Source organism: Oncorhynchus mykiss, chromosome 8, assembly GCF_057628025.1.
Source record: "Oncorhynchus mykiss isolate SJ-2025 chromosome 8, ASM5762802v1, whole genome shotgun sequence".
Classification (NCBI taxonomy): domain Eukaryota; kingdom Metazoa; phylum Chordata; class Actinopteri; order Salmoniformes; family Salmonidae; genus Oncorhynchus; species Oncorhynchus mykiss.
Genome location: NC_143029.1, coordinates 33,981,168 through 34,001,586, shown reverse-complemented (window position 1 = coordinate 34,001,586; position 20,419 = coordinate 33,981,168). Strand labels below are relative to the sequence as shown.

Below are 20,419 nucleotides of genomic sequence, written 5' to 3'. Positions count from 1 at the left end.
CATGCCGGAACATCACTAGAAAGTGATGGTGCATAATCTTACGATCATATTTATCACCACATAATTGTCACTGATCAAGGACACAAATACTCGATGTTCACAGTATCCATTTATAGTTGTATACAAATGAGATGCGTTGGATTACAGTAGTGTAAATATGAAAAGCATGGAAATGAAGCACAGAAAAATAAGCTGTTACATTTGAGTGTTCCATGGTTCTATTTATTAGTGCAGTGTTTCCCCAACTCCAGTCCTCCAATACCCCAAACAGCACACATTGTTGAGGCCCAGACAAGCACACGTGATTCAACTTGTCAACTAATCATCAAGCCCTCCGAGTAGAATCAGTTTGTCTGGGGCTACAACAATAATATGTGCTGTTGGGGTTAACCCGAGGAGTTAAGAAACTACATTAGGCCACACTACTGAAAGTTTTGCAACAGAAAACGGAAAAGGAGCGTTTCTCATTGGCAAGTTCGGGTTGTGTACATGAGTTTTCCGTTTGGTGACTAACAAATACAACCCAGGTGGAAGGACACAGGTAGGCTGCTGTAGGTTAAGGCACATGACACATTTATGGATCTGATTCAAAGGAATCGAGAAACATCTCATCCTTTGTGAGCTAAGTGTAATCAATTTGTTCGATTCTTGTATCTATGCTACATGATCTCAATCTGTACTCTGTGCAATCCTGCTAAATAAACACCAAATATTTCATCAAAGTCGTAATCACATTAACCATCTAGGGGTTATAAAATGAAATCTTGAAACTGTATTAAGACTCCTTGATCCAAACAATTTCAAAACCGTACTCTTGAATAATATCCCATACAGGTGTATAATCGCATAGCACACTGCAACCATAACTTTGTTCATGTAAAACATACTGAGTACAGCAGATTGTGTTCTTAGATGCTCTATATAGATACTATGAAACCAAAAAAAGCAGTTTCTCAATACTTGGAGATATGCACCCTCGCCGAGCAATCATAATTAGGTACTGGTTAAGATGGCCTGTAGTAGAAATTGCTTTGCATCTATTTTACATTTTGTCTATGATTAAACAGTTTCAAGGCTCAGTGCAACAAATATTGGCACTTTAAGTTCAGCTAGTGGTATTGTCTGGAAATCAAACATCCCCTCTGTGTAAAGTGCATAGTTTAGATGGAATTGAACTAAGGTAGTTCTGTGACATTGGTGCCTGGAATGAGGTTGTCGTCCTTGCCCTCTATTAGATGGTCCCATTGATTGAAGTCTTTATCCATACCTGAAAAACAAAGACAAACACAATTGACACATTACCCACACAAAGATATGACTTCTGCTTCCTGTTTTATTAAATGGAAAAACTTTCAGAAGGAAAGAATCTCCAGAACACAGAATGCCATTTGAACATGTCTGATGCACCGGTTGAAGCTGCCTGGAAACCTGAAATGGATTTCCGTCGGGCAAAAATGAGCGTTTGAATCAGGAAAGTTTCCTCTCACGACCTCTACAAGCCAGAATTTTGAATTAAATTTTATTTTAACGTACTTACTTTACCGGTTGTCTGTGCGGTTGGTCCTTTTGGCAGTTGGAATGAGAGACAGCCACAGGAAATTATAATTGCGTCAACTTTTCAAAGGCGCCGGTTGTGCTTTCAGAATTCTATCACCCGAATCACCCGAATCATGCGTAGAACCATGTAAACACGTGCACGAACTCAGCAAGTTAATATAGGTGTGTTGTGTATGTATTTTCTATTGTGCGCATGGTTCAGGTGATAGAAATCTGAAAGCACTACCAGCGGTTTGAAAATTGATGTAATTATACTTTGGATTTATTGCATCACATTCATACCCCCAAATGGACCAAGTACGTTAAAATACCATTTCATTAAACATTCTAGCTTGCAGAGGTCATGAGAGGAAATTTTCCTGCTTCAAAACGCTCATGTCTGCCTAACGGAGAATGCAATTCAACATCTGGTTTCCAAGCGACTGTTGAAGCAACCCTCGTTTACAAATCAAATGAACACCATACAGATCCTTACCTAGATGTCGCTGCAGGAATGCTAGCGATGCTTTATTACAGAGATCGATGGCAACCTGAGGGTTGATTTCTCCTTTCAGCTTCAGGATCTTCCCGATCCAATTGCCTGTCAGGAAGGTGAAGTCTGGGAAGCTCTGGTGAACCGTTCCCCTGTGGTGGGAGAATAGAAGAAGAAGAATACTTGAGTGGCCATTGTCATTTTCAGATCACATAAATGTATTTTCGATTAACCCAACTCCCTGAAAAACAAATGCACGCACACACACAGACCCTGCAGAGTCCAAAGCCAGGGTCAGCCACAGAAGCAAAAAGGACAACACAAATGTCATTGATGTGCTTCTCACATAATTGAGGCAATTGTGTGTTCTTTGGATTGTGAACTGTGAAGTTGGACTGTGAAAAGAAGTTCCTCCTTTGAGGAGGATACACAACTCTGAGGTTTTATTGCACTGATAGACTGGTTTCAAATAAGGAAGTGGTTTTGTAAGTGCCAGACACGAGATAAATGACAGCAGACCAGAGATGGTGTTTGTTTTGTTTGGTCTTTTGTGCACAGATCAGCTAAACCAAATCGGTGTGGAAAACAAATTGAATCTTTCACATTGTCATCTCAGACACAATGAATGTATACTCTTTCCGTACTTAATGGTGACCATTTTCCTCTGTGTGGAGGAGGAGTCAGGTGGGACTAGTTTCCTCATGGCCATGATGTTCCCGGCCCACTGGAACTTCTCAGAGTTGATGAAGAAGATGGGCTGCTTTACCCTGGCGTAGATCTCCTCATCCAGGGGGAACATCCACGCGTCCAGGGCAATGCCACACCTGAGGAGATCAATAGCATATACACTGTAAAAAAAAAATGAACGTAAAGTGTTGTTATCATGAGCTAAAATAAAAGACCCCAGAAATGTTCCATACGCACAAAACACTCTCTCTCAAATTTTTTGCATAAAATTTGTTCACATACCTGTTAGTGAGCATTTCTGCTTTGCCAAGATTTGACATGCGTGTCAAGTGGATGGATTATCAAGAAGCTGATAAAACAGCATGATTATTACACAGGTTCACCTTGTGCTGGAGACAACTCCACTCTAAAATGTGCAGTTTTGTTACACAACACAATGCAACCAATTGGCATGTAGAGTGTAGAAATGTCCACCAGAGCTGTTGCTAGATAATTGAATGTTCATTTCTCCACCACAAGCCATCTCCAACCTAATTTTTGAGAACCGCAGACAAGGTGCAACCACGCCAGCCCAGGACCTCCACATCCGGCTTCTTCGGACAGCTGATGAAACTGTAGGTTTGAACAACCAAATAATTTCTGCACAAACTGTCAGAAACCATATAAGGGAAGCTCATCTGCATGCTTGTCGTCCTAACCAGAGTCTTGACCTGATTGCAGTTTGGCGTCGTAACAAATGCTCATCTTCTGTGGGCGAGCGGTTTGCCGATGTCAACTTGTGAACACAGTGCCCCATGGTGGCGTCGGGGTTATGGTATGGGCCGGCATAAGCTACGGACAACAAACACAATTGCATTTTATCCATGGCAATTTTGAATGCACAGAGATACCATGTTGAGATTGAAGCCGACGGTCATGCCTTTCACCCGCCGCCATCACCGCATGTTTCAGCATCATAATGCACAGCCCCATGTCGCAAGGATCTACACTCTTGGGAGCTGAAAATGTCCCAGTTCTTCCATGGCCTGCATGCTCACCAGACATGTTACCCATTGAGCATGTTTGGGATGCTCTGGATCGATGTGTACAACAGCGTGTTCCAGTTCCCGCCAATATCCAGCAAATTCACACAGACATTGGAGAGGAGTGGGACAAAATTCCACATTCAACAGCCTGATTAACTCTATGTGAAGGATATGTGTCGCGCTGCACGAGGCAGTCACACCAGATACTGACTGGTTAGGTGACTTAATTATTTTACATTTTTTTAAAGGTATCTCTGATCAACAGATGCAAAACTGTATTCCCAGTTATGTGAAATCCAGATTAGGGACTGATGAATTTATTTCAATTTACTGATTTCCTTATATGAACTGTAACTCAGTAAAATCTTTGAAATTGTTGCAAGTTGTGTTTATTTATTTTTTCAGTGAACAACTAATATTATTGTGAGTTTGGGGGGGTAGCCAAGAGATCCGAACCTCTTGACAAGGTCGCTAGGTGTTAGGGTAAAGGTCCAATGCAGCTGTTTTAATCTCAATACAAAATTATTTCTGGGTAACAATTAAGTAACTTACTTTGATTGTTTAAAAAAAAAAAAAAAAGGTACAAAAAAAAAAAAATTGCTTCTCAGCAAAGACCAATTTCTCAAGCAAGAATTTAACTAGGTCTGAGTGGGAACCTGAAAACTGGCTGTTATTGGCAGAAAAGGTTGAAACCATTTCTGGTGATGTCAGCAGGCCAAAACTCCATCCCATCAAAACAGGCTGATATTTCAGGCAGTCTTTTCAAACAGCTCTGAACACTAAAAGGGCATAATCATCATTTTCACAAGTTCATAGTATTATTCCAACCTCATAGTGCGGAAATACATTTAAAACACAGGAAATCTTTTTTTTTTTTTACTGCACTGGGCCTTTAAAACGGCAACATTCTCTCTCAGCCTCATGACAAAATGTGTAGAATAGCATTATTATTGATATAACTTGATAATTTAGCAAGAGAGCTGGGGATTTCTTGGGTCCTCTCTAGCACTTGAAAAACAGACTTATTGGTTGGTATAAGCCAACCATCTAAAGGACTGGTCTGCAACATCACACTGAGAAACACTGATTTAGAAGGCATGTCTATCTCAAGTGACACTGTATATTTTCAGTTTACAATATGGAACCATGGGGGAATCAAACTCTGGTGTTAAAGCACCACGTTCCAACCAACCATCGAAACAAGAGCTTAGAAATGTGCCACTTGAATACTTCTGTCGAGAGAGTAATGCAAATCTACATTTGAAAACTGAAACGACCGTTTAAAAATGGGACTAAATTGAGTGGGATAGCTCTTACTTGAAGTTGACCTCATTGCAGAGGGCTTCGATCACTGTTGCTCCACCGAAAGAATGGCCCATCACTGCTATCCGGCACAAGTCCATAGAGTTCTGGGAAAGAGGGAAGAAACAGGGTGAGGTCATTCATTACCAGCATCATAGGATATGATTGAAATGCCAGGGTATGATCCAAACAGAAGACAAGCAATCGTAATACAGGTTTACACACAAGTTACCTGAATATTAATCGCTTGTTCATGCACAACTCTTAGGGCCTGTTTATTATCCAATGTGGAGGAATATCCCTTTAAAATATATAATTTAACTGATGAAAACAGATGGCCTTGCTTATTTAGTTTCTTCTACAAAAAAAAGGGGGTTATAAAGTAACTTGTTGTGTTGTGATTAAGCTGAGCGTTATCTAAAAGGCAGTGTATTTAGCCATTCACGACAGCAGAGAACACAAAAGGTTCAAGAGTTGCTGGCCGCTGATTGTTCCAGTTCAGACATAAAAATAGTCACCGCCAAAGTCATCCAGTCAAACTCTGTCCCGAGCACGTTCTCCATCTTCTTTCCCGAGTTGATTTGGATGAGTATATCCAAAGCCTTTAAGCATTCATCGGCTCTCTGTAACACCTATGAAGAGAGTTCATTTCAAATTTCTAAATGTAATTTGTCTTCCTAACAGAAGGCAATGCAAATGTGGAGAAATACAATACTCCTCAATGTTTTGGCAGTAGTGGTATTACATTCGTAAGTCAAATGTATTACTCAAATGTAGGGTACTGAGGAATGGAGCAAACATTCCGAAATCGCCACAAAACATTGTATGCGACATATTCATTTCTGTATATTACTATGTGTACCTGTTTATTCCTGAGGGGGAATTCACTCTCGCCTGGTTTCAGAGATCTGTAGTACATCCATTCCTCTACCAGGTTCTCTGGGGCCTCGGGGTTGGGTTTAGGCGGCAGCGACTCCTCTTCTTTCTCCTCAGGTTCTTCAGTCTTTCCATGGTAGAAGAATGTGGCAGCGGCAGATTCATCCCTCGAGTAAAACAACGAATAAGAAGTCTCTTTCAGCGGCACAAATACTGACATGTTATTTTGGTTGTTGTAAAAAACGCTGCCACGTGAAAAATGACAGTGAAGTTCACAGCAGAAAGCTTAACATGTATAGTGTGATGGGCTTTAGGCCATAACCCCATGACATATGGGGTTAGGCCATAGAACAGGCATTATGTTATCCATATAGTACTATAGTACTGATAGTACTGATAGAAATGTGATGACCTAATTTGTACCATTGTCTGCATATCCTTCCCACTCCCACCCTGAGATAAACAGGCAGGCCGCTCATGCCTGTAGCCTATGTGGGGGAGACGGTCTGTGTATTTACGGAGAGTACTCTGTCATCGTTAGCTTAAGTAAATGCAATGTAGACTGGAGCATCCCTTCCTCTGCCCGTTGGATTCGGGAGCGCTTTTCAAACAAAGTCTCTTTTCATGAATGAAGAGAATGGGAGAGAGAGTGTGTAAAGAGCATGTTGGATTACCTGTGTTCCACTGCTGCTACTATGAAGCCCTGTGAGGCCAGTTCTGCGCATATGGCTGAATATAAAGTTCTGGGGGGGGGAGAAAGATGTAAGGCATAAAATAATGTCCTTATAAGATAAGATAATGTGGAGAAAGTACAGTACTTACAGAAAGTATTCACACCCCTTGACTTTTTCCACATTTTGTTGTGTTACAGAGTGGCATTAAACTGGACAAGTCGGTAGCAAAGGGGGTCAACACTTATTGACTCAAGACATTTCAGCTTTTCATTTTTAAAAAGTGTCAAAAAAGCACGAGTCCACTTTAACATTATGGAGTATTGTGTGTAGACCAGTGACACACAATCTCAATTTAAGCCATTTTCAATTCAGGCTGTAACACCAGTGGTGGAAAAAGTACCCAATTGTCACACTCAAGTAAAAGTATAGATACCTTAATAGAGTGTTACTCAAGTAAAAGTGAAGGTCACACAGTAAAATAGTACTTGAGTAAAAGTATTTGGTATCAAAAGTAAATGTAATTGCTCAAATATAATTAAGTATCAAAAGTAGAAGTAAAAGTATAAATAATTTCAAATTCCTTATATTAGGCAAAGCAGACAGTACCATTTTCTTGTTTTTAAAATTTACAGATAGCCAGGAGCACACTCCACCACTCAGACATTATTTACAAAAGATGCATGTGTTAAGTGAGTCTGCCAGATCAGAGGCATGACCATGTATTCTCTTGATAAGTGTGTCAATTTCACAATTTCCCTGTCCAGCTAAGCATATAAACAAGTCATTTGGGTTGTCAGGGAAAATGTATGGAGTAAAAAGTACAATATTTTCTTTAGGAAGTGTAAGTAAAGGTTGTCAAAAATATAAATAGTAACGTACAGATACCCCAAAAAAACTACTGAAGTAGTACTTTAAAGTATTTTGACTTCAGTACTTTACACCACTGTGTAACACAATAAAACGTGGATAAAGTAAAGGGGTGTGAATACTTTCTGAAGGCACTGCACATGTAATGTGAACAATTAAATGCTAACTTCTGTTTGTACCTGAAAGCTCCAAGTCCATGAGAGAAGACAATTACTGGACACTTCCCATTCTGTTTATATGGGGCATTCATGGCAGCAGGTATCTTAAAAGATCCTTTGCAAAAAAAAACATGTTATAACAACTCAAATACAGTTTTGTGAGTGATTGAATAACATATCATTTAAACTGCATAAAACATGGTACTGCATAAAACATGGTACATCTAGCCTACCTGAGTTGTACGACATGTTCCAGGATCACTATAGCTAAAATAAACTACATGGTAATTTATCATAGAATAAATATATTTACCAAAGAGGTAATTAAAAATCTGTTCACTCAGGCCTCTGTTGATGTTCATGAAGTCTGCAAGCCCATAGAAATATTCTTTGCTTGGGATCCAGTCTGGTTTTTCCGCATCCTCGTATGCTACACATGGATAGTATAGCCGAAAGAAGGTACCCTAGTGACAGACAGTTTCAGCATGGTCTCAGAATGTCCTATTATTCTGTAGGTGAATCCAAGACACTCCATTTAGTATGATCACTCATTTGGTATGATGTTTCATATAGTCTGTATTAATTTGTGGATTTCCATCATCCATTTTGTGTATGTTATGAATTGCAATTTGTACAAAGTTCCAAATTAAAATGCATACAATGTTTGGAATTTCCAAAATGTACAATAGGTTACGAATGTACAAACGTATGATATGTTACGAATTCCAATTTGTTGCGGCTCACATTAGCTCAGTGGCTAACACGTACGCTTGTTAGCTCTAGGGGTTAAGGTTAGGAGTTAGGTTAAAGGGTTATGGTTAGCTAAAAGGGTTAAGATTAGGGGAATCAAATCTAAGTTTATTTGTCACGTGTGCCGAATACAAAGCCCTAAGCAACAGTGTAATGTTTAAATTAAAAAATAGGTATTAGGTAAACAATAGCTAAGTAAAGAAATAAAAAGTAAAATGACAGTGAAAATATCAGGTAAAAAAAAAGTTAAGGTTTGGGGGTGGGTAAGCACTACATGATAAGTAGTTGAAAAGTAAGCAAAAAAAAAAAACTGTAGAAAAGTTGCTAATAAGCTAAAATGCTAACGTTGTCCATGATACGAATCAAACAAGCAACCATCCACCCCCTTTCGTTTTACCCTAATGCCTTATTAAGTAACCTTGTATCTTATGTAACCATACCAAAGTTAACATGTCATACTAATTTCAGTCTCACGGATTTACGTTTACTATGTTACGTCAAGTCTATGAGACCAGTCTGACAGTTTCAATAGTTGTTACCAGTTAGTTTTGCATTTAGAAAAATGAAAACAACACTGTTTACCTTTACAGTATGATCCATCATGAAATCTGAACATCCCACGGCATTGGGACCTTTTGCTGGGGGGATCCCCAGATGGTTACTACAGGTGGTTGAATTTCCCATTCCTGCGAATAGACTCAACTTGCACCTCAGATCTGTCAAAGGCAGTAAACACATTAGAATGTCAACGAGCCAGCTAGCTTTGTTGCAACCAAGAGAGTTAGTACAATGTAAAAAAATAAATAAATACAACTATTGCTCTTCGAAGCTATAAGAGTCCATCATTAGCTAAATCGACCTCAGTTGCTAGGTTGACTAGTAGCTGATAAAGTTAGTTAGATATAGTTAGTTACCAGTGCAGCAGTTTCTCGTTGGGAACAAGTCGGGAACATTTGTTGTGACGATGAAGTCAAATACTTTATCAGTAAACCAAGATAGACCACAGCCTGTTGTTTCCAATGTGAACAAATGAGTCATAGTGGGCAGAGCCAAGCACGAGCCTGCGAGATCCTATTGGCGTTTCTAGCAAATATCTGCCGTTATGTCCGTTAGGGAACGCCTACTCTGAAGTGCGCGTGCGCAATAACTCAAATTCGCCTTTGCGCACCTTCTAAATAAAGCGATTTAAAAAAACTTTTGCAAAGGCTAAAGTCTAAAGGCTAAAGTCTTCCTAGTCTATTCTTTTCGTAACATATTCTAGTTTTGGAAACAGAATACTGTATTGAGATCAAATGTTTCATCGATGAGAAAATGTGCAGAATTTCGGCCAAATTCACCTCGTTCCATATTGTCCAACTGCCCGCCCATCTCCCTACCATATTTGGTAGTGAGTGAAAACGCCAAGCGGATGCTTCACATTTTACATCCAGTGAAATACCTGTCTCGTTGTTCTATCTGTTATTAAGTGGTCCACCGACTGACGTATATAGTTGTTTAGTTTAGTGTTAGCATTTGCTATCTACAGACTGACAGCTACAGGGCACGGTCTTGGCGTCTCTCTCTGCATGGCTTCTATGTAGTAATATGTTTGTAGGTAGGCAATCTGTTTGAGATGATTTGCGTCCCATCATGGAATTAATGTAACGTTAGCTAACTAATTTCGCGTGTATCCAAATATTATGGATATACTGTCAAGATACATATCTGTCCCCTAACAATAGCAGTTATTGACCACAAAGCGGCACGGCGGGCTGTTTAGCTTCCGCCTGTTATTTCTTTGGATTGGTGGATACATCTCATTATTGTAATCAATATTTGAATATTGAATAAGGGTTGTAGACGTCGACCGTCTGTAGTCAATGGAGAGATGCTACGCTACGAGCCTCATCACATGAATATGCATAGCCACTCTCCCAATAGTGTTCAGGTCAAGGATGAACTCTTTCATGCAAGGACACTTGGTACTCCACAACTGTAGGGGGTGGTAAATTCAACAATTTATGTTTGCAACAAAGCGGTAGTCCAAAAGTAAGAATTGTCCACAATGCTGTAGATAGACTTGATTTGTCTACATTATAATCGATAAAGATGAAATTGGTGAGTTGATCCAACATGAGGAGAATTTACCATGAACATACACAATCTTTTGTATGCTAATGCAGTTGATATGGCTTCTTGGCTAGGCTAGCTGGTTAGCCAAATACCGGTAGCTCTTTTTGTTTGCCATGACTAGCATGTTAACGTTACCTTGCTAACAGTTAACGAACTGCAATTAGTTATCACACATTTGCACGTTTTTGAACACTGACAGGCCAGCAACCAATTATTGACAAGACCGTTTTTTTGTTGCATTTGCTATGCAAGTTGCTATTGTTGTTGTTCTAGCTAACTTCGCTATCATGCCTGTTGAGAGATAACATGTGTGTAGCATCTCTTTCTTCCAGTACTGTCTGTCAGGTCACCCCACCCTGCCTTGCAATGTCCTCAAATTCAAATCCACCACCATCATGTTGGACTGTGGGCTGGACACGACCTCTGTCCTGCAGTTTCTACCACTGCCTCTGGTGCACAGGTGAGACTAAAGTGATGGTCACAACACAGGAGGCTGGTGGCACCTTCATTTGGGAGAATGGGCTTGTGCTAATGGCTGGAGCGGAATAAGTGGAATGGTATCAAATACATAACATCAAACACATGGTTCCTATTCATGTCTATTCCCTACTTATTATGAACCGTCCTCTCAGCAGCAGCCTGTGGTTCACAAGAGTGCTGCTGTACATCGGCCACAAAGCAGTTAGCATTGGGGTGGTCTCGCGTTTCACACCTCGAAAACCACATTGTTGTCATGACTCCCATTTATGAAAGCCTGGTTCTCAACGAGGCTAGCATTGAGGCTACATCTCCCCCCCCCAAAAAAATAACCCCTTAGGTTAACATTAAAGACATTTACCATTAAGACATATTTCCCCCTACATCTGCCATGCCGTGATGATCGAGTACCCTCTCTCTTTTCCAGCCCAAGGCTTTCCAAGCTCCCTGGATGGGTGTCTAAAGATGGCACAATAAACCTTGAGAAGGTATGAGGTCACATTTTGTTTCATGTCTATTTCATCTACTATGGATTTATTCATAATTTGAGTTGACCAACATTCCTCCACACATGTTTACCTTCAGGAGCTGAAAGAGTGTGCAGGTCGCGTCTTTGTAGACTCACAGCCAGAGTTCTGTCTCCCTGAGGTAATATAAACCTGGATATAATTCAGACCTTGAACCTATAAATACAATTATCCTGGGCACTTCATAATTCACTGTGGGTAACATCATCCCATGTTAATGTGGTAGTCTTACTTATCGTGTCCTTGTCCATCTTCCTCACTCAGAAAGAGCTGCTGGACCTGTCCACCATAGACGTCATCCTGATCTCCAACTACCATTGTATGATGGCCCTGCCTTACATCACCGAGCACACCGGCTTCACTGGGACTGTGTATGCCACAGAACCAACGCTGCAGATCGGCAGGTAGGGAGGGTGACTGCCGTGACTAGAATCATCTGTCACATTCTAGAATCACATTCTAGAATTGGCAACAATTTCAGAAAAATGGCAAATCACATTCTAGAATCACTAGGATTGGCAACACAGGGAATGTAAAGACTTGTTGGCAACATTGGAGAAAAATGTAGTGATTCTAGAATGTGATTCTAGCAATTCACTTTTTAGAATAACATTCTAGAATCATTAGAATGGAAACATTCCAGAAAAAATTTCAAGGGGATCTTGGATATCACCAGCTGATTCTACCCATCTGCCCTCAGACTTCTGATGGAGGAGCTGGTAAACTTCATGGAGAGAGTTCCCAAGGCCCAGTCTGCTACCTGCTGGAAGTATAAGGAAATACAAAGGTATGGCTTGGTGACAGGCCTGACCAATGCCCTCCATGTATTAGTTTAGGATATGTCAATTTATGATAAACATGTAATTCACAAACTGAGAGCACACTATTTTCATGAGAAATAGAAACACAGTGGTAGCTATTCAAAATGCTCCTACTCCTTAGCCAATTAAGCTACAAGATCAACTTTAAAACGTTCAGGCTATCCTAACTTCAAATTCTTATAAACTTTGATCAACTATAACAATATACATTTGCATTAATTGGGATAAAATAACTCGCCAACAGTAAAGCTAAAACTCACCAGAAGCAGACAGTGAGGCAGGTGGAAAAGACGGGACAGGCAGAGTATTGACTGTATGCTAGTGTAACAGTTTTGCTTCCTTCCCTCTCCTCGCCCCAATCTTAGCTCAAACCAGGAACCCTCTGAACACATCAACAACTGCCTCCCACGAAGCATCGTTACCTATCGCTCCACAAAAGCCCCGCGGCAGAGCAAGGGAAACAACTACTTCAAGGTCTCAGAGCAAGTGACGTCACCGATTGAAACGCTAATAGCGCGCACCGCTAACTAGCTAGCCATTTCTCACCGGTTACACTAGCAGGATAGGCCAATTCTTCAACCATCTTTGCCGGTAGCAATGTTGTGTTTCCTTAAGTGGAGGAATTGGTTTAATTTAGCATGTATGGTAAAGCCTCAAGCCTTAGCTACCTCTTCCAATTCAAATGAGCTTGAAAGATGTGAATAATGACCTTTTATGTGTTGTGTGATACAGCGCCATCGTTAAAACGCAAAAATAGAGAAGCCTTCTAATTGAGCGAGGTGTCAAAGCAGACAACACACCAGCCCGGCTTCAGTTGAGTCATTATAATTCAAAACAACGCATTCTAAAATAAATGACATGCTCGCATTTGAGTTTAGCCATTACATTTTCAACTTTCACATGTTCAGGCAATCCTATCCAATCAATTAGCCATTCAGTCAGTCAATACATTTCTCTGTCTAACTACTTTTCCAGCTATAACCAGTCCCTAACATTACTTAAGCAGTCACTACCACTACTGCAACTTATTTCAATATCATAAATACGTTTTTGTTTTTTTAAAGCTAGCAAGCACACACATTTTCTTCAGGAAATGTACTTCTCCAGTTTGGAGTTACGTTTCTAGCTAACAGGCTATGTTAGAGTTTACATTTCTTCTAATTATAATGTGGGGAGGTCAAAATAATGAAACTATGTACCAAATCTATTCATTTTAAAATGTTGATTACTTGTCCTTATTTGCTAAGATGATGGGGGTCCCTGGGCAAGAAAAGATTAAAGACCCTTGATATAGAGACTGAATGTCTGTTTAGGCTGCTCCCTGGCCCGCTGAAGGATGCTGTTGAAGTGTCGACTTGGAAGAGATGCTACAGTATGCAGGATGTCAACTCTGCTCTCAGCAAGGTGCAGCTCGTGGGCTACTCGCAGAAAGTGGTAAGAGATCCGTCTTGTGCACTATAATTCAAACACACACACACTAATTCACCTAATAACTTAAGCTAACTTTTATAATTTCTCTCTCCAGGAGCTGTTTGGCGCCGTGCAGGTCACACCCCTGAGCTCTGGTTACTCATTGGGTAGCTCTAACTGGATCATCCAATCACATTATGAGAAGGTTTCGTATGTCTCTGGCTCCTCCCTCCTCACCACACATCCACAGCCCATGGATCAGAGCTCCCTAAAGAACAGTGACGTTCTGATTCTGACGGGCCTCACACAGATGCCAACCGCCAACCCAGATGGCATGCTAGGGGACTTCTGCAGTAACCTAGGTATGTGGTGTCCTGTTCCCAGATCGGTTTGTACTGTCTTGCCAACTCCTATGGTCATTGGCTGTCATCAGTGTCCATTGCTCCATCAACAGTGCAATTACCTAATCTTTGCTTTTAGACAGGTACACAGAAAGCTAACTACAGGTTGACCTATGACGTTGTGTCGGACCAAACTGTCTGTTGTGCTTGTAGCCATGACGATCCGTGCTGGTGGCAACGTGCTGGTGCCATGCTATTCCTCGGGGGTGATCTATGATCTCCTGGAGTGTCTTTACCAGTTCATAGAGAACGCCAATCTAGGCTCCACCCCCTTCTACTTCATCTCGCCCGTCGCCAACAGCTCTTTGGAGTTCTCACAGATCTTCGCAGAGTGGTGAGATCCAGAGCCATAGAATTCCAATTCTTCTAGCACATTCTTTCTATGACCAGTGCTTTTTGAGCTGTCTGTAGATTTCACCCTGCCATCTCTTTCTTGTAATTATTATTATTTAAAAAAAAGAATAATCTTAAGACAAACCTGTAAAAAAGGTTAACCTGGATTAAACACAAAATGACTGTTGGTAGAAAACTTGCCCCTGGAGATAAGTATTTTCCCCTCTCCCTACACGTCCAACAGGCTTTGTCACAATAAGCAGTCCAAGGTCTACCTTCCAGAACCTCCTTTCCCTCACGCTGAGGTAAGGCTCTGTCTTTAAATTCATTCATTTTAAAGAGAGTTGCTGCCATATGAAATTACATTGCACCGTGCAGGTCATTTGCATCTTTGACTTACTCAATCTACCATAACTTTATACATTTTAACCAAAATGTTCTTTATAATTTAGCTGTATGTTGGCCTATCTCTGACACTTGTGTCTATATATGTTTTAGCTGATTCAGACGAACAAGTTGAAGCACTACCCCAGTATCCATGGCGACTTCAGCAGTGAGTTCCGGCAACCGTGTGTGGTGTTCACCGGACACCCATCTCTTCGCTTCGGGGACGTGGTGCACTTCATGGAACTGTGGGGCAAATCCAGCCTCAACACTATAATCTTCACTGGTGAGTACAACTGTACCAGAACATGGCAAGTTGCCAGCCATGGTACCGTGTCCCTAATCTTGTGCTAGCTAGATAGTCTGTCACAAGAGACTTGACCTGCCCTTAAAGCTTTGTGGTCTATAAGAAATATAATTAGTAGACAATATAAAACAAAACGCCAGATTCCGTGGTCCCAAGGCGCCTTTCATTACGGTCTGTGCCTAAAATATGTGGTCTAATAAATGAACTGTTGAAATGGTTCTCTTACTCCCATAGAACCAGACTTCTCCTACCTGGATGCGTTAGCACCGTACCAGCCCCTAGCCATGAAGTGTGTGTACTGCCCCATTGACACTCGCCTCAACTTCCACCAGGTCTCCAAGCTGCTCAAGGAGGTCCAGGTACTCAATTCACTCAATATCTGTAACTTTTTTTTTTTTAAGTGAATGAATCTATGTTGAGTTCAAAATGAAAGTGAAGAGATACCGAGTTTGTTCAAATCAACCACAGTTATACATGGATAATCCTCTACCTTTTTGCACATAACCTCCCCTCCCAGCCTCTCCATGTGGTGTGTCCAGAGCAGTACACCCAGCCCCCACCAGCCCAGTCCCACCGCTCAGACTTGATGCTGGAGCTGCAGCCCCCTCCCATGCCCTATCGCCGCTGCTCTGTGCTGGGCCTACCCTTCAGACGCCGCTGGGAACGCATCCAGCTGCTGCCAGAGGTAGGCCCTGTTGCAACACACTTGTCTGACATTTCTATACTCCTAAGTCTCGTTCATCACTCTGCTGTTTTGAAGAAGCCTGGAAATCGGGGCTAGCTACAGTGGGGCAAAAAAGTATTTAGTCAGCCACCAATTGTGCAAGTTCTCCCACTTAAAAAGATGAGAGGCCTGTAATTTTCATCATAGGTACACTTCAACTATGACAGACAAAATGAGAAAAAATAATTAAAAAATCACATTGTAGGATTTCTAATGAGTTTATTTGCAAATTATGGTGGAAAATAAGTTTGGTCACCTACAAACAAGCAAGATTTCTGGCTCTCACAGACCTGTAACTTCTTCTTTAAGAGGCTCCTCTGTCCTTCACTCATTACCTGTATTAATGGCACCTGTTTGAACTTGTTATCAGTATAAAAGACACCTGTCCACAACCTCAAACAGTCACTCCAAACTCCACTATGGCCAAGACCAAAGAGCTGTCAAAGGACACCAGAAACAAAATTGTAGACCTGCACCAGGCTGGGAAGACTGAATCTGCAATAGCTAAGCAGCTTGGTTTGAAGAAATCAACTGTGGGAGCAATTATTAGGAAATGGAAGACGTACAAGACCACTGATAATCTCCCTCGATCTGGGGCTCCACGCAAGATCTCACCCTGTGGGTTCAAAATGATCACAAGAACGGTGAGCAAAAATCCCAGCGCCACACTGGGGGACCTAGTGAATGACTTGCAGAGAGCTGGGACCAAAGTAACAAAGCCTACCATCAGTAACACACTACGCCGCCAGGGACTCAAATCCTGCAGTGCCAGACGTGTCACCCTGCTCAAGCCAGTACATGTCCAGGCCCGTCTGAAGTTTGCTAGAGAGCATTTGGATGATCCAGAAGAAGATTGGGAGAATGTCATATGGTCAGATGAAACCAAAATATAACTTTTTGGTAAAAACTCAACTCGTCGTGTTTGGAGGACAAAGAACGCTGAGTTGCATCCAAAGAACACCATACCTACTGTGAAGCATGGGGGTGGAAACATCATGCTTTGGGGCTGTTTTTCTGCAAAGGGACCAGGACGACTGATCCGTGCAAAGGAAAGAATGAATGGGGCCATGTATCGTGAGATTTTGAGTGAAAACCTCCTTCCATCAGCAAGGGCATTGACGATGAAACGTGGCTGGGTCTTTCAGCATGACAATGATCCCAAACACACCACCCGGGCAACGAAGGAGTGGCTTCATAAGAAGTATTTCAAGGTCCTGGAGTGGCCTAGCCAGTCTCCAGATCTCAAACCCATAGAAAATCTTTGGAGGGAGTTGAAAGTCCATGTTGCCCAGCAACAGCCCCAAAACATCACTGCTCTAGAGAAGACCTGCATGGAGGAATAGGCCAAAATACCAGCAACAGTGTGTGAAAGCCTTGTGAAGACTTACAGAAAACATTTGACCTCTGTCATTGCCAACAAAGGGTATATAACAAAGTATTGAGAAAAACTTTTGTTGTTGACCAAATACTTATTTTCCACCATAATTTGCAAATAAATTCATTAAAAATCATTCAATGTGATTTACTGGATTTATTTATTTTTTCTCATTTTGTCTGTCATAGTTGAAGTGTACCTATGATGAAAATTACAGGCCTCTCTCATATTTTTAAGTGGGAGAACTTTGGTGGCTGACTAAATACTTTTTTGCCCCACTGTATATATAAACCTCTTCTGGCCAAAAGTAGTGTGCACTATATGGAACATTAGGGTGTTGTTTAGTTTTTTTTCTAACAGTCTCTAAACCCCTACCCTCTGTAGCTGGCCAAATCCCTAGTGCCCTCTGAGATCAAACCTGGCATCTCTGTAGCAACTGTGTCCGCAGTTCTGCAGTCCAAGGATAACAAGCATACGTTGCAGGTCAGTGGGAGTGTAGGTTTTGTGTGTGTGTGTGTGTGCGTAATTATGTGTTGAAAAAGTAAATTGCCCAGAAAGTAAAATTCATTAGTATCAGCAGCAAAGCTGTGATGTATACACCACTAACTATCTTGTCTGTGTGCTACCAGCCAGTCCCCAAGCCCCCTCCGCTGCCCCCCAGTAAGAAGAGGAAGCGTGTAGTAGAGGAGCCCCCAGAAGTGCTGGCCCCCAAACCCCTGCTCAGTGGAGCTGTACCCCTGGAAGCCTTCTTAGCCATGCTACACAAGGTGAGAACAGGGGAGAACGACTGCCCCCTCTTATTGAAGCCATGGAGGTTAAAGGCCGACCGCAGTACTGCAGTCATTGCTTGCAGGAAACGGGGCCCCCCATTATAGTAAATGGCAATCTTTGTGTAAATAAATACATTTTTCAAAGACAATCACGGTACCAGTAGTTGCTTCTAATACACCAGATGTATGTCCTTGAACTGATTATTTTAGAATCGAACACAGAGGTTATAAGGATAATATAGTTGCTAATGGCAGCCTGCAGTACCCTGGTCGGACTTCAACTTGAGTTACTCAATGAGGGGGCAGCACTGAGCTAGCCCGCAACATCACTTCCTGGAATAGCTCAAACTGCGCATGTTATTTCTGCCATGAGATGCCATCTTAACCGACTTAATTTGGCTTCAATGCGCTATTGAGTCTAAACATAAGAAAAAATCATGTCACATGATCAGTGGATGTGTCCATTTATTTTGGGTGAGCGGGACACCTTCAAAGCATTGGACACTGATTACATATGTGTATGCCTTTCCCCTATTCCTTTGGCATCAGCATATCTTAAGAGACAGGGTTCATGTAAACAGTATGGTGATAGCTTTCCCTCCAAGCTACCAATTGGCTCAGGAGAGCTTCTGCCTTGCACTTCGGTTTCTTCATATATGCACCCATTTAGGCTCAGCGGTCTTCTTCCTTTCTCTTCCTTCCCAGCACGGTATCACGGAGGTCAAGGTAGAGGAGACCACAGACGGCCACATTCTGCACCTGCAGGCCGAGGACACCCTGATCCAGCTGGAGGAGGACGGGACACACATTGTGTGTGACGACAACGAGCCACTCCGTACCGCTCTCAGGGACCTGGTGCTGCGCTTCCTCATGAAACTCTGACCTTTCCCCCGACTTCAACGGCACCGATTTATCCTCAATGTGCGCGTTTGAGTGTTACATTGCAGTTGGCAACTGCAGATGGACTGTTCTGCAAATCTGGCATTCTAAATGACTACTTATTATAATTGGTAGATCAGTCCATCTAGTCACCAACTGCCTATGTAGTCAATCTCAAACATGCACTTTCTCTACTGCATTAGCTGGAAGTGGCTTCCTTGGCTTGTCTCCTCTGTTCAGCTGGTGATGTCATTGTTGTTTGTTTTGTATGTAAGCAGGTAGTACTTTTATAAATAGTCTTGTAATAAACTACATTAAGGAAAAAGTTAGTAACTTTTATTGATTTAAAAGAATCATCCCACACACAAAAAAATGTCCAGGACCAATATTAGAATCAGTTCTGAAGAGTCCTGTATTCACTAGCAAATACACTTTCATTTGAGTCTTTTTAGGGTAAAGTAACAAACAGTGAGAAGTCAATTGTCCTCTCTCCACCAAGGAGGAAGTGAAAATTCCTCCGGATTCCACAGGAGGGTGTGACGGTGCTTTACAGACGCCATTTTGTAGAATTCCTTATTCCATAATTGCAGTTCCTCAATACTGTCACTTGGAGGTCATGAAAACCAGATTGATCATGCTGATAGAGTACAATACTAGAATAGGCTCCATTTAGTCAAAGTACATCACTGCCAAATGCTTTAACAAAGGACAGCTCAACCATTATGCATGATTAGATTTCACAATTTACAGGGAAAAGAATTGTTATAGCTTCAACTCGTGACATGACCAAGTCCACATTTCTTCAGTGAACGGGTCTGTAGCCAGGTTTTGGCTCGGGACTGGAGCAAGACCGATTGGAACAGAAGAGTTAGTTTATTTTAGTTGTCATGATTTTGATGTTCCCCTAACAGGATGGAGCTGATAAGCCTCGGTGTGGAAACAAACTATAGAACCAGCTTTTAGGTTACAAAATACAGTTGAAGTCAGAAGTTTACATACACCTTAGCCAAATACATTTTAAACTCAGTTTTTCACAATTCCTGACATTTAATCCTAGAACAATTCCCTGTCTTAGGTCAGTTAGGATCGCCACTTTATTTTAATGTGAAATGTCAGAATAATAGTAATTTATTTCAGCGTTTATTTCTTTCATCACATTCCCAGTGGGTCAGAAGTTTAAATATACTCAATTAGTATTTGGTAGCATTGCCTTTAAATTGTTTAATTTGGGTCAAACATTTCAGGTAGCCTTCCACAAGCTTCCCACAATAAGTTGGGTGAATTTTGGCCAATCCTCCTGACAGAGCTGTTGTAACTGGGTCAGGTTTGTAGGCCTCCTTGCTCGCAAAGTTTTTTCAATTTTGCACACACATTTTCTATGGGATTGAGGTTTTGTGATGGCCACTCCAATACCTTGACTTTGTTGTCCATAAGCCATTTTGCTACAACTTTGGAAGTATGCTTGGGGTCCATTTGGAAGACCCATTTGCAACCAAGCTTTAACTTCCTGACTGATGTCTTGAGATGTTAC

The 20,419-nt window shown here is 41.5% G+C and overlaps 2 protein-coding genes across 4 annotated transcripts; one reads left to right on the top strand and one right to left on the bottom strand.

Annotated features, from left to right (window-relative positions):
* Positions 1–96: 96 nt before the first annotated feature.
* LOC110529826 (platelet-activating factor acetylhydrolase) lies at positions 97–9,935 on the bottom strand. Of its 2 annotated transcripts, none has more exons than XR_016497762.1 (11): positions 9,283–9,935; positions 8,951–9,084; positions 7,932–8,082; positions 7,640–7,733; positions 6,594–6,662; positions 5,906–6,086; positions 5,562–5,675; positions 5,059–5,150; positions 2,674–3,547; positions 2,033–2,181; positions 97–1,267 (listed from the first exon to the last, which is right to left on the bottom strand). XR_016497762.1 is itself a non-coding variant. In XM_021612385.3 (11 exons), the coding sequence occupies exons 1-11, from the start codon at positions 9,404–9,406 to the stop codon at positions 1,176–1,178; spliced, it is 1,380 nt and encodes a 459-aa protein (XP_021468060.2). In that variant the 5' UTR covers positions 9,407–9,805; the 3' UTR covers positions 97–1,175. The 2 variants fall into 2 exon arrangements, 1 of the variants encoding a protein (XP_021468060.2); XM_021612385.3 differs by having other exon boundaries at positions 2,674–2,853; positions 9,283–9,805.
* A 171-nt stretch (positions 9,936–10,106) lies between these two features.
* Positions 10,107–19,213, top strand: ints9 (integrator complex subunit 9). 2 transcript variants are annotated; one of them, XM_021612383.3, is made up of 16 exons: positions 10,107–10,465; positions 10,813–10,940; positions 11,385–11,445; positions 11,543–11,605; positions 11,749–11,888; positions 12,185–12,271; positions 13,619–13,739; positions 13,831–14,077; positions 14,270–14,450; positions 14,694–14,754; positions 14,948–15,119; positions 15,375–15,499; positions 15,658–15,825; positions 17,624–17,722; positions 17,869–18,006; positions 18,715–19,213. In XM_021612383.3, the coding sequence occupies exons 1-16, from the start codon at positions 10,457–10,459 to the stop codon at positions 18,889–18,891; spliced, it is 1,977 nt and encodes a 658-aa protein (XP_021468058.1). In that variant the 5' UTR covers positions 10,107–10,456; the 3' UTR covers positions 18,892–19,213. The 2 variants fall into 2 exon arrangements, with proteins under 2 accessions (XP_021468058.1, XP_090099402.1); XM_090243276.1 differs by having other exon boundaries at positions 10,311–10,465; positions 10,797–10,940.
* The last annotated feature ends 1,206 nt before the right edge of the window (positions 19,214–20,419 follow it).